Source organism: Pipistrellus hanaki (assembly GCF_964339955.1).
Source record: "Pipistrellus hanaki genome assembly, chromosome: 4".
Taxonomy (NCBI): Eukaryota; Metazoa; Chordata; class Mammalia; order Chiroptera; family Vespertilionidae; genus Pipistrellus; species Pipistrellus hanaki.
Genome location: NC_140506.1, coordinates 44,997,479 through 45,011,874, shown reverse-complemented (window position 1 = coordinate 45,011,874; position 14,396 = coordinate 44,997,479). Strand labels below are relative to the sequence as shown.

Sequence of the window (14,396 nt, the reverse complement as noted above, 5' to 3'; positions counted from 1 at the left end):
AACATTAAATGAAATAGAGGAGATAAAACTGTGTGATCCCAATTTTGTATTCTAAAAATAAAAATGTCTGAATCTAGACATAACCAGAAACACATCAATGATTAGAAGTACTATGCTTTCCATAACTGGTAAAACAAACACTGATTAATTTTAGCATATGAAAGCTAAGAACATTAAGAAAAAAATAAATAGCACCCAGATCCTCTGCTCCTGAGAAGCTAACTACAACATAGCAAACAGAACCGCAAAATCAACTGTCAGAAAATCCTTTTGTGCCAGGAATGGTTTTAAGTTGTACTAAGTACCCTGTTAGACAAACTGTTTATATTTGTGGGCATTTCCTTTTTCATGAGAGACCTCATCTTCAACAGAACTTCCTCTATAAATAACTGATTTGTTTCCTGAGCTAATACACACTTGACCGTTTGTGGTTGTAGGAGCTTTCTCAGTTTTCCAAATAAGAGTTTTTTTGAGAGATTGCAAAATACCTCGTAAAATAGAGCATCTGAAAAAAAAGCCGAACAACTTTTTCATTTTATTCCTAAACTGTTTAAAGAAAATAAGTGAGATAGAATGCAATTTCACAAGCATCTCTATCATTACAACTCTATCGCCTGCAGTTTTTTTGATGACCTATTTCTTAATGTTTTATTTGGCTTGATATTTCAAATGCCTAAGTTCTTAGCCCTTTGCATGAAAAAGTGATCATTAGCCTTCCTGATTCTGCCTCTAGTTAATGAATTAGATTGAACACAGACCGAGTTTCTTATGGCAACACATGTTTTCACCATTTTGACCCTAAGTACTTCAAAGGCTCTCAACATATTAGCTGTACTATTATCATACTTAGAAAATTTAAAAAGCATACAAAATGCTTAAAATAATTCACTGAAACAATCTTCTATCACACAAAGCTCATCTCATACATAAAATACAAGTTTTCTTTAAAATGAATAGGAGAGAAATGTGTTAATAGAGAAAAAAAATTCAAGGGAGACAAAAGCTAATAGCCTTAATGTGGCCCCACCTCACCCCCTCACCTTAAAAAAATAAAAAAATAAATAAAAATAGGAAACAAGAAAAAAAAAGCACTTTTTAAATTATTGGAAACCATGAAAAACAAATCAGAAAAATTAATGCAGAAAAATGAACAAACAATTCACAAAAGAAATAAAAATGCTAAATAAATCTATGCAAATATATTCAAGTTCAAAAGGCTGCATAAGAATACATGAAACCATGTACCTAGCATAATGTCTGGCACATAAATGAAGCTATTAAATTATAACTAAGAATTAAATAAATGAAAATTTAAATAACTATATGTGTGTATCCTTCTATTTATATATCCATCTATATCTATATACATCACATTGTCAAACACTGAAAAAAATCTTATGATGTCCAGAGTTGTCAAAAATGTGGGGTAACAGGCTCTGTTATAATTTATCATTTGAGTGTAAACAGGTGTGGAAAACACTTTGGTAATATCTGTTAAAGTAAAAAATTATTTATGTGTCCTTTGAATGAGCCATTCCATAGCTCAAAATTCATCCTTTGAAAAATATTAACACGTGTACAAAATATCCTATGGGGATATTTATTATTAGAGTGTTAAAAGAAAAACTGAAAATAGTCCAGAAATTTACCAATAGAATGTTAAATAAATATAATAGAACATTATAGTATAAAATGTGATTGATATATATGACACAGAAAATTGTCTAATAAATAAAAAGTAAATGGCAATGTAGTACATATGGTATCCTGTTTTTGTTGTATATGTGTATCTATGTATGTGTGAGCATGTTTGTATATATGTGCTAGAATATACAAAGAAAAAAGATATACTAAATATCTTTGGGGAAAGATTACAGGTTAGGTTACATATTATTACAATATTGTTATTATTATAAATATTATGACTTAGAAAAAGCTATTGTTGATACTAATAAAGCCATTATAAATAAAACCCTTTATATGACACTACTCTCTGAGAATACTTTTAGAATATATAAGGCAAATAATAAGAGAGCTGAAGGGATAAATAGACAACAATACAATAAATAGTCATGGACTTCAATAATCCCATTTTCAACAATAGTGAGATGATCCAGGCAGAAGATTAATAAGGAAATGTTGGACTTTAGACCAGGTGGACCTAACAGACATATAGAGAACATGCCATCCAACAGCTGCAGAACACACATTGTTTGCAAGTGCACACAGAACATTCTTCAGGATAGATCATACATTAGGTCATAAACCAAGTCTTAATAAACTTAAGAAGACTGAAGTCATACCAAGTATCTTTTCCAACCACAGTGTTATGAAATAAGAAGTTAATAACAGGAAGAAAACTAGAAAATTCACAAGTATATTAAAATTAAGTAGTACCCTCCTAAACAACCAATAGGTCAAGCAACAAATCAAAAGGAGAATAAAAAATATCTTTGAACAAAAAAATACAACATACCAATACTATGGAATACAGCAAAAGCAGTTCTAGCGATAAGTGTTGGCAGTAATAAAAAAGAAGATATAACAGCCTAACTTTATGCCTCAAGGAACTAAAACAAACAGATAAACAAAACAAAACCAAAAAAAACAAAGCACTAAGCCCCAAATTAGCAGAAGAAAATAATAAAAATCACAGATTGGTAGGAATATAAATTGGCACAGCCACTATGGAAAACAGTATGGAGGTTCCTAAAAAAATTAAAAATGGAACTAGCTGCCTTCTGACCTAGCAATTCCATTTTTGGATATATATCCAAAGAAACACAAAACACTAATTCAGGAAAGCTAGGTCTTCCTGGTTTTCCTTCAATCAATCTACTAATAAAGCTGCCCGGCGCATAAAGGCGGTTAAGAAGGCAACTTGTTTCTCCTGGACGTACTTACAGGTCGCCGTGGATGAGTCCGTAGATCTGTGGCATGCTCTGATGATAGACTCCTTTCAAAATTACGATGAGCAGAATCACCACAAAAGCTGGAAGTCCCCAGCTCAGAAGCAGAAACAGCAGATAGCGCCTCTCGGTGTGTTCATCGTTCATCACCAGTACGTACCAGAAATTCACGGACTGTGAGGAAAGAGAACATAAAATGAGCAGGTGCACAGGACACAAATTCACCTGACTTCCATTTAAAGAGCAAAAGGCGAGGATCTACTTAAGATTATAGTTTTGAGTTGATTTTTTTTAAGTTAGTTTATATGCCTATTCTTTCATATACCCAAGAAATTCAGGATGTCTCAAAAGTCAGTTTTTATTTACCGAGGGCCTATCATATGGTGGGGCCAGGCACTGTTCCACAGAAAGGGGGCACAATTGTGAAGATCACCCCAGTCTCAGCCTCCCCCCACCACCCTGAAGCAGGGGACCTAGGCGGGTAAACAGAAAATGATGGCACAGAGATCAAGCACTGTAATGGGGTAGGTTTTGTGGCCGTTTTTCCTTCTCAGTTTATCTCTCTCTCCTATTCAGTCTTTCACTTGAGAAGCATTTATTGCTTGTTTACTAAATTTCAAGGACCAGTCTGGGCACTGAGGCAGAGAAAGGGTTGAGGGTAGGTAATTACTTTTCTGAATCTAAGTTTCCAGACAAGTGGAAAAATATTTAAGGGAAACATGTATTATATTGTCTATGTGCCCTGGCTGGGATTCTCACCGGTTAGAGCCTCGGCTGTGCACCGAAGGGTCCCAGGTTTGATCCCCAGTCAAGGGCACATAACTCTGTTGACGTTTTGCTTCTGCCTCCTACACATATCCCAACAGGAGGCAGTTGATGTGTCTCTCTCACATGGATGTTTTTCTCTCTCTGCCTCCCCCCGCCCCCTGCCCCCGGCTCTCCTTTCTACTTTCTCTGAAGAGCAATGGAAAAATATTCTCAGGTGAGTATTAACAAAAAAATTAAATTAAATTAAACAAAAAATTAAATTAAATTAAAAATGTATATGTATCATATTTTATATCTGTTATTTCTTAGCTAAGGTAAACATATAAAAAGGACAATTTTATAGAGGGGGGAGTGAGAGAATACATTAGATAGATAGATAGATAGATAGATGAAATAAGGAAGACTGGAAATATTATTGGCCCCAAATCTCACACCTAGCTTATATCTAAGCCAAATCTAGAACTTACATATTCTGCCTTCTAGTGTTCTCTTTCCCAGAGGAGGACTTATGCTCAATTTAGTAAAAAAACAAAAACAAAACAAAAACAAACAAACAAACAAACAAAAAAGACCAATAAATGCCACGTCATACATACTTCATACAATTAATACTGATTCAATGAGAAATTTCCCTTATCAATTTCATATGGTAGAAAGGGTGTGAGTACAGATGAAATACACACACACACACACACACACACACACACACACACACTCACTAGCGGGATAACAAGTAACAACAACCCCGGAGCCCCTGATTCCTCATGTGTACAGTGAGGTTGTTAGAAAGATTAAATGAGATAGGACAAATGAAGTGTTGATCACTTAGTCACCATGGGAAAAATATTACCAACTCCTTTAAATCCTCCAATTAGGATGTCAGATAGTATGAAAGACAAAAGGTAAATAGTTTAAGACCAAAAGTAAGCAGTGATATCATGGAATCTCTTTCTATGCGAAAAAAAAAAAAAAAAAGCCTGATGTTAGTGGGAAAACTTTCAGATGCTCTTTGCTGAGGCTTCCAAGTAAGATTCTATCTGAACCAAATTAGCCTTGAGGAATTGGTATTGATTGGGCTAAACCAAGAAGGAGTGACATGTTTGGTTACTTAGAGATGTTTGTCTGAATTTTATGTCCTGTCAGCACTCCTTATCTTTATGTACATCTGCTTATATCTGTAATTATGAAGCATGTTATGTGTTGTTGGTTATGTAACTGTTCTAACTTCTTTCTGAAAAATTATTAGATCCAAAAGGGTTCCCCCCTACTCCCCCACCCCCGCTTTTCCTATAATTAGTATAGGCACATGGGCACAAATAAGTGAAATTGTATCAAATGTCTCATGCTAAGGTGATCCATGCTGCCTGTTTTCATGCAAAATCAGGATGATTGGCCCATGTCCAAAATAAAAACACTAATTATTTAAATGGATGTCTGTGTGTATCCAGACAGCACGGTAATTCAGTGGTGCAGTTGGTGAAAGAGCCAGGGAGGAGAGAACAGATTGATAAATGCCTCCGAAGTTGATTCATCATGATAAAGATCAGGACACATCCAAAATGTCTGCTTTTACAGCGATGGACATGAGTTTCATCAGCTCGATCCCTGAACCTTTCAGCAGTTGTCTGACCTTTACCACAGGCTCAGATAAGACCGGGACAAGTGTAATTGTTAGATTGATACATGCAATACTTCGGCTCCGAAGAGCTCTAGGCACGTTGCAGAATTCTTGAGGACTCAGTGAAGCAAGACAAGCTCAAAAAGTCATAAGCTTTCGTCAATAAAAAATAATCCCTTTCCTTCTCAAGTGAATCCAATCACTGAAGTATACTCTAAGTACAGTATTTCCCATTATACTTTTTTTTGCTATAAAATATAAATACTATCCAATGATACATTTAATTATTCTAGAAAATATATGGCCCAAATATAATATTGGTTTTGACTAAGGTTTACTTCAATTTTGACCTATGTTAAGAGAGTAGGTAGGTACATTTTGGGATATGCCTAAGTCATGTGCTCTCCTTCTCTGAATCCTGTCTCTACTCCCACTCATCTCTGCGTGCCATCCCTTCTACGTAATACATTTGGAGTGGGCTCATGACCCTGCCCCTCTGTCCACAGCTGCTTTGATCCAAGGGAGAAGGCTAACCCAGGCTGGACCAATTACCTATCATTGAATTCCTTAAGTTTTGGTCATAGTCTAAGTTGGTCAACTGAGAAATGAGGACATATGAACGTTAGTGGTGGGGTAGCCAAAACACAGTGGAGACAGAGGAGTGTTTTCAGAGAATACGAATGGACAAAACCTTCCATGCATGCTCACAATCCCTTGTGAGGTCAAACTGTATTTACAGTTCTGGGTTCAATGAGTTGTCCTACATGTTATTATTATTTTTATGGTTTGAATGCTTGCTTGAATTAACCCAATTTAGTTTTTCTTCATTGTCTACCACACCTCCATCAAAACCCTGCCTCAAAACAAAAAAACAAATAACAAACTAAAAACCACAACAACAAAAAATGAACTTAGCTAAAATTGGATTAAAAGATCAAATACTGCCATTATATAATCAAAAAGAAGACAATAGAGCATTTGAGTATATTGCTTTCCTTATAATCATGGCTTTTCCTTTGAAAACTAAGATAAGAGTATGAAGATAAAAAAAAGTATGAAGACACCATATGTTTGCATAATAATTTTATGCTGACAGGTATATAGCATATGTGATCAGTGTGCCTCAGTGTCTTCTGTGTATTGAGCATGGTTTATCATTCACTGGCTATCTTACATTTTTCCTGCTAAAGACTACATGTGAACTAAAAATTTTAATATCTAGGCCTGTATTTACAATTCTATCTCTAACCTTTGAAAATTTTATTAGAACCATCTTATGGACTATCTCAAGAAAAGGGGAGGGCAGTTGTGGGCAATCAGGCCCGCAAGGGAGGGCAGTTAGGGGTGACTGGGCTGACACAGGAGGGATGTTGGGGGGACCCAGGCCTGCAGGGGAAGGCAGTTGGGGGGGACCAGACCTACAGGGGAGAGCAGTTGGGGTGACCAGGTCTTCAGGGGAAGGAAGTTAGGGGTAACCAGGCCTTTAGAGGAGGGCAGTTAGGGGAGACCAGGCATGCAGGGGAGGACAGTTAGGGGCAACCAGGCCAGCAGGGGAGCAGTTAGGCATTGATCAGGATGGCAGGGGAGTGGTTAGGGGGTGATCAAGCTGGCAGGCAGAGTGGTTAGGGGCAATCAGGCAGGCAGGCAGGCAGGAGAGTGGTTGGGAGCCAGCAGTCTTGGATTGTGAGAGGGATGTCCCAGATTGGAGATGGTGCAGGCTGGGCTGAGGGACCACATACTCCCCCCCCCCACACACACACACACACACAAACACACGTTCACGAATTTCACACACCAGGCCTCTAGAATATAGATAGGAATAAAGACTGTGTGTCTATAAGCATATTTACTTACATTCTTATATAGAAATGTCTATTTTTGTAGTAACATTTTTAATGAATACTACTACTATTTTCCAAGTGCTTACACAGTAAAATCAAAGACACACCTTATTATCTATTCAATTATCATATTTCTTAATTATGCTTTCATATGCTCCATAAGCACACATTATTAGTTTACTCATATAATATGGATTAACATAATACATATTAGTATATTTGTAAAATTTTAAAAAGAAATACCTTTTCTTCTTTTTAAGTTAAAAATAGGTTTAGACCCCATAAATTTTCATGATATGTGAGATAAGACTGGCAACTAGCCTGACATTTAATATTGGATTATTTTGTCATCAGAAACCTTGGACTGATTTATAGCATCAAGTTTGGTCAGGGATCATAGATGCTATTAATTCTGTCATTACCATATGATCTTAGTCATTCATTTCAGAAGTGAGACCAAGAAATGTTACCACATGTCCTTGCTCCAGTTACTCTTTCTCTTAACAATTTTGCATGAAGTAAACTACAAGGCTTTTTGAAGATTGGAAAAGTCAGTATTTCCTTGGTATGTCACTTTTATCTTGGTAATTATCAGTCTGTTCTCTCTCATACCTTTGATGTCCCCCCAAATTAAATCAATGATGAAAAAAAAAACATGCCTAATTTCGGCATTTCTCTTTCTGTTGCCATGCTCTGGCAGCAAGTGGCCTATTTGCCAAGGAATAGATAATATCTGAATTTATTTGTTCATAGACTTATTATATGGTAAAATTAAGGCACAAGATATAAAGGTTCAAGTGCAATTGTAAAATGATTTTCTAACTTTATTCTACCATTTAGAAAATTCATTCTTCAAGTAAGCTTTAGTTTCAAAATAAAACATTACCTTTGTGAGTAAGCTGTGTTCCTAGACATGAGACAGACTGTAAGGACAATTCAAAGTATGGATATTGGTCAGAATTGAAGCGGACTGCTATACAATTTACTTGGGGACAGGAAATAATGATAAAACTCAGCTAAATGAATATATAGACAAAATTATGTTTCCACTTACTTACAAAATAATTTCTCATGTAGATGTTAATAGAAAAAGCTCAAATTCTAGGAATTCATTTTATGGATAGTCCAAAAGTAAGCAAATATCCAGAGTGCAAGGATGTTTAAGGAAGCATTGTTTATAATTGCAAAAATAACTAGAAATAACCAGCATTTCATTAATAGGAGGCTAGAAAAATAACTTATGGAATAACTATTATATAATTGGAAAACAAAGTATATCTGTATGTGGTAAATTTATATGTACACACAAAAATATATATGTACTATATATAAATGTATACATAAACTGTGTATATATACTTATACACACAAGTACATACACATATGTCCTTGTTTATACATTTATAAATATTTGTATATTTGCGGAATATTTCCTGTGGGAAACACAGGAAGTCATTCATAGTGTTTACCTTTGGATGCAGGCTTTAGAGTAGAGCAGAGGGTAGAGAGTATGTGAAAGGGGAGAAACACATGTACTTTTCACTTTATAGTTCTCTAGTGTTTGATTATAATATATAATTAAATTAGCATATGCTATTTCTAAAATGAAGTCAAATCTAATTGAAAATAAGACAATTACTAGGAAAATAGAATAAAAATATTATGAGAGTTTAAATTCTCACTGTCAATCTTTTTAAAAGCAGACATGACCCTGCGGTTGTAAGGAAGTGGTAAAATTATTTCAGTACTTTTAGAGCGATCTTACATTTAAAGCAAACAAGAGGATAACTCAATCTCCATGGCTGAAAGGGGAATCTGTAAATTGTTTGCTTTAAAGAGAAAAAAAAATAATAATCTGCTACTCTAATCCCATCATACACAGTGTGATTTCCCTGTCAGAGAAAGAGGAGGCCTGAAGAACGGTCAAGGTCGCCAGTCCTGGAGCCTGCTGTCAGCCATGCATGTGCTTGTTTAGTGAAGAGCTTAGGGATTCACAACTTGCTAAGGCTTTGCCCCTAGTGAGTGAACACCTCACTGACGTTTCCCACCATATCTAGCTAATTTTTTTTAGTTTTTTAAAAGTACAAATTATATTGGAAAAACAAAATATTAAACACGTTTCAAAATCTATGAAATATCAGCCATGCATATTTGCTTAGCTAATAATATGGGTACACATGTATGGAGTGTGCAGTCTGTGTCAGGTACCATTCCAAGCTCATTTTCTGTATTAATTCATTTTTTCTTTAGACAATTCTCAAAGAGAGGTACTGTTATTACAAATCTTGATTATTCAGATAAGAAAATCTAGGCTAAAATAAGGTATATAACTTGTTTGACAATAAAATTTTTCTTTACCTACTCTACAATATAATCCCATTTTACTAGACTGTATTAAAAGTATGTGATATAAAAGTAAAATAGCTTTTTAAGATAAAGTTATTAAGATGAATTTTTCTAAGATTGAATATACGATGAAAACCAAAACATGCAATAATTCTGATGTGTTTGACCCAATAATTAAAAGTTAATGTTTAACTCTTGCCATTATAAGCTATGCATCTGTTTACATATATCACAATCTCTCCTACACAGCTGAAAATATAAAGTAGAATCATTAAAATACTAATATTCTCTCAATTTTCTCAACCCTATTTAGCTAACGGATTTGAATTAACAGTGGTCTAATCTTTAACATACGTAATGTTTTAAAAATGGATTCTACTTTTAAAAAATATTTTAGCCGATTACATTATAAATGGGAAACCACAGTCTAGCAAAGTAACAACCTCCAACCACAAAGTAACTCATTAGAAGTAACCTACCTAGAATCAGAAGTTATTGAATGCTCTTTCCCCTTGTGGTCAAACCACAAACCATGAAAAATATGGGGTGTACCATCTGAAATACAATGAACTTCACTGGTACTTTAAATAGTTTTCCTAAACCATTAGCCACACAGAGAGTTAATTAGTTTGTAAATGTGCACCAGCCATAATCATATTTACTTAAAACTTGAAGAGATATAGAATACACAAAAATCTGTTATGAGTTGGGTAAAATTTTATATGCCGTCCTAACTCTCCCCCAAAGCAAAACATCCATCTAACTCCATGTTTGAAAATTAGTCATTTTCCTCTGTTGGAATATATTTTAGCAATTGGATGCTCTTTACTTTTAGAAACAGCCTTTTTAGCTTTGACAGTTTTATTGGCTATAACTGCCACCACGAATCAAATTTCCTTCCCTAATTTTTGACCCATTTGCTCTGGTTCTTCAAAATGTATTTTAGACAGCCATCACTTTCCCCTAAATCCTTTCCTGGTTACTTATCTCCAGCTGCCTCAAAGTTTCTTCCAGAACTGTTTTCTGACTTCCCATTGGCTGATTAATGTTCTCGCTGAAAAATGATTCATGAAAACGATTAAGGGTCCCAACATAATCTGCACATCGTAGATCACAATGCAACCACAGCTGTCGCCATACTGTTGTTAATGTAACTCGGGCCTGTGTTATTTTTGTAGTTAGCTGTAGTTGTTTTACATTTTTTAAGCAATCCAGTTACACATTTGGTGGCTGAATTTGTGTTAAATTAAAATTTCAAACGGTTTACATTAACCTGCATCAGATTATGTCTCATCCTTTCTAGTTTTCAATCAGTCTTAGTAAGGTTTCTCTATATTGGTTCTACATGCATTTTTGAGGCAGACAGCCCTCTCTTTTAGCTATGTTTTCCACTCTGTATCAGCTCCTACCTGATAAGATGGTTTCCTGTATTTTCATTAGAATCACTCATGAAAAAAATGGAAAAGGTCAAGGACATGGGCAAAGACCTTCAGCAAACCACTGGGGACCTCAGTCCAGGCAGATAAGTAACAACATGCACAGGACACACATAAAAAGTTCATCTTAAACTCCTAAAGAATTTTGTAAGAACATAATCTAGCAAAGGTTATTTTAATTTCAGCAAATATTTAAGTTTTATGTTAAATGAGTTAGATTTATTTTTACATTTTTATTTATCTAGTTTTAAAATACATTTTTTATTAATTTCAGGGAGAGGGAGATAGAAACATCAGTGATGAGAGAGAATCTTTGACTGAGTGCTTCCTACTAGCCCCACACTGGGGATTGAGCACACAACCCAAGAATGTGCCCTGGCCAGGAATCGAACCATGACCTCCTGGTTCATAGGTCAACACTCAACCACTGAGCCCCGCTGGCTGGGCTATTCTTACTTTTTTAATTTTTTGGAAAATTTAGAGACCACTACAAACTTTCCATAATTAGAGTTGCTCAAAACACTATAAAACAAAAATTCTATGAGATAGGCATTATTATCCCCCATATGCAGATTTAGAACCAAAACTTAGAATCAATAACTTGGTTAATGTTACCAAGATAGTGGCTATGCCAGAATTCAACCCCAAATGCAGGGCTCCAATTCAGCACAGCAACTATATCAAACCTAGGAAAATATCCCTTCCTGAGTCTGTCTGTTATTCTCTCATAAAAATACCACCTCATTTTCTTAAAATATTGCTATACAGTGGAAATCCCACATCCCTCTTACTCAACAAAAAAAAATGAATATGCAAGTGCCCAAATACATCTGTTTATATACACTAGTTCTCATACAAACTCAGAAACTCACATGAAACTATTTCTACCACATGAAAGATTTAAAATACCATTATGTAGAAATCATTATCAAAGGCAGCATTTTAGTTGTGCCATTAGTGACATTAACTCTGCTGAAGTGGATCCAATTCTCACATTAACCTCTTTTATCAAGCAAATCAGCATAAGACAACAGAGACAGAATTTGGGATTTTAGGCAAAAAAAAAAGAGAGAGAGAGTTCAAATCTCTACCTAACAACTACTTGTTAAGACTCCCCAGGCCTTCAATTTATACTCTATCCTAAAGTGATCTCTTCCATAACAATGGCTCCATTTTCCAACTTTAAGTCAACAATTTGCTAATGTATTTCTATACCAAGGGTCTCAGTTGGAAGATTTAGCCCTGTCTATGTCACTTCTCTCAAAGTTCCCACTGGCGATGGCACAGGAACTTTCTCACTGAGCATGTCCCCTCACCCCCACAGAAACATAACACCTCATCATCTTTCCCCCAGTCTCCAGTGATCATTATCTTTGTTCCACCTTCTTCAGGCTTCATAACCAATCTCTACCCCCTATATTTCTACTTAAAAAAAAAAAAAAAAAAAGAAAGAAAAAAGCCACTTCAAAAGCTGATTACTTCCCTCAGCTTCTTCTGCTACCTCTCTGGTCCAAGAACCGTGTTCTTCTCTATGCTGGATACACCTATATCTAATGCTACTTGATTTGCCCTCAGGTCAACTATTTTTAAAAATATATATTTATTGATTTCAAAGAGGAAGGGCGAGGGAGAGAGAGACAGAAACATCAATGATGAGAGAGAATCATTGATCAGCTGCCTCCTGCACACCCCCTACTGGGGATCGATCCAGCCTGCCACCCGGGGCATGTGCCCTTGACTGGAATCAAACCAGGGACCCTTCAGTCTGCAGGCCAATGCTCTATTCTAGGGATGTCGAACTCAATCAGAGAAGGGGCCAAAATCTAAAATCCAGCCTAAATCGCGGGCCGAATGGTTTACTGAACAGTCATAAACTGACAATGTCATAAACTGACAGCGGAGTGCAGTGATGACAGCGCGGTGCGGGCCACATTGCAAGGCCTGGCGGGCTGGATTTGGCCCGAGGGCCTTGTGTTTGACATATGTGGTCTATTCATTGAGCAAATCAGCTAGGGCCTCCCATCAACTCTCCCCTGTTGCCAATTCACCAATAACAGGGAAATCTTCCTAAAATGCTAATCTTATCATGTCACTCCCTTGCTTTAAATAACTCTATGACTTCCTCTACAAAGAAAGTTCAACTTTCTCCCCATGCCTGAGAAGCCCACATCAAAAGCCTCTTTTTCTACCACACCCTTAGTTTCAACCTTACTGGAGTTCCTTTCATTTCCTCAAATTTACTATGCTCTCTTTTGCTGTATCATGTACAAGGTTTTCTTGCATTAATCTCCTGGGGATTCAGTGATGAAATTACTTCCATTTCAATATAAAGACTATCAGCTAAGGTCGCCCCACCCAGATTCATTAGGGAGTTGAAAGGGTGCGGGTGGGAGTGGAAGTGAGGAAATGAGGCACCAACCTGAATGAGCATCCAGCTGAACTGGCAAAGATACAGGTAATGCGTGACGGCAGCCAGGGCCGAACAGCTCTCCTCTGTGAGCTGGGGACTTGCATATGCAGATGCCAGAAACACGATCTGTAAGAAACAAATACTTTTATTTTAAATCAGGCTAAAATCCATCAAGAATATTAAGAAAGTAAACTGCTTTCTTATCTGATTTATGATTCCATGACTCATACAATAAGTTGATTTGTTGCCCAAACCGAGGTGACTAAGAATCTTCTAAAACTGGTCGTACATGGATTTTTATATTTCTAAAAAACAATGGATTCTATGAAATTATGTTACATGTTGCCTTAGACCGCCAAGAGGAAAGTCTCAAAGTAAAACTTGTTCTAATTATTGATGAACACAAATCCCATGAAATACATGTGTTTTAGATAAGTATAAGAGAGAAAACAAAGCAGAAATACCATTCCTTGTTAAGTCAAAACTAATGGGAAAGAACAGAAAGAAGCAAAAGCTGACTTTACACCTCACTGGCAGCCTCTTGCTGAGAAGTAACATCCATGACAAAATGGGAAAATTTAAATTTAAATTTCTAATGCTATGATTACTCTAATCCTGGGGATTTTATGTCAGCTGCCCTCAAGCCTTTGTTCAAAGTAACCTTCGCAACCAGGCCTCTCTTGACCACACTAAAATTACACTGTCTTTCCTTCTAACACATGTGATTCCCCCACTCTTACTTTTATTTTCTTTTTTGAAAATAGAATATATCACCATCTAAGATGCTCTATAATTTGCTTACTTATCATGTCCAAATGAGTTCCCTGAAAAAATAAAATCAACAAATTTGTCTTTCCAGATCATACCGCAGATAGCTTTTGAATGATTAGTTTATTATAAAAACATGTTTAGATTTTTCTCAATTTTAGCTTCTAGCTTCTGAGTTGTAACACAGTTTAAGTCATAAATTTAACCCTCCTAAATTCCACAAGTATTCACTGAACACATTCACTAATGCAAAGCACCAAGACCATGCCTTAAAAAACCTTGGAAGCACAGAACTGTGAG

At 35.9% G+C, this 14,396-nt stretch overlaps 1 protein-coding gene across 1 annotated transcript in view; it reads right to left on the bottom strand.

Moving 5' to 3' along the window:
• The window catches only part of ADGRV1 (adhesion G protein-coupled receptor V1), a gene marked incomplete at its 5' end in the record, with an annotated part of 423,052 nt that overhangs the window by 127,483 nt on the left and 281,173 nt on the right, over positions 1–14,396 (bottom strand). Inside the window, 2 exons of the mRNA XM_084880847.1 lie at positions 2,905–3,083; positions 13,338–13,454. Of these exons, the coding sequence (XP_084736973.1) occupies positions 2,905–3,083; positions 13,338–13,454 (296 nt within the window). The remainder of the gene's footprint in view (positions 1–2,904; positions 3,084–13,337; positions 13,455–14,396) is intronic.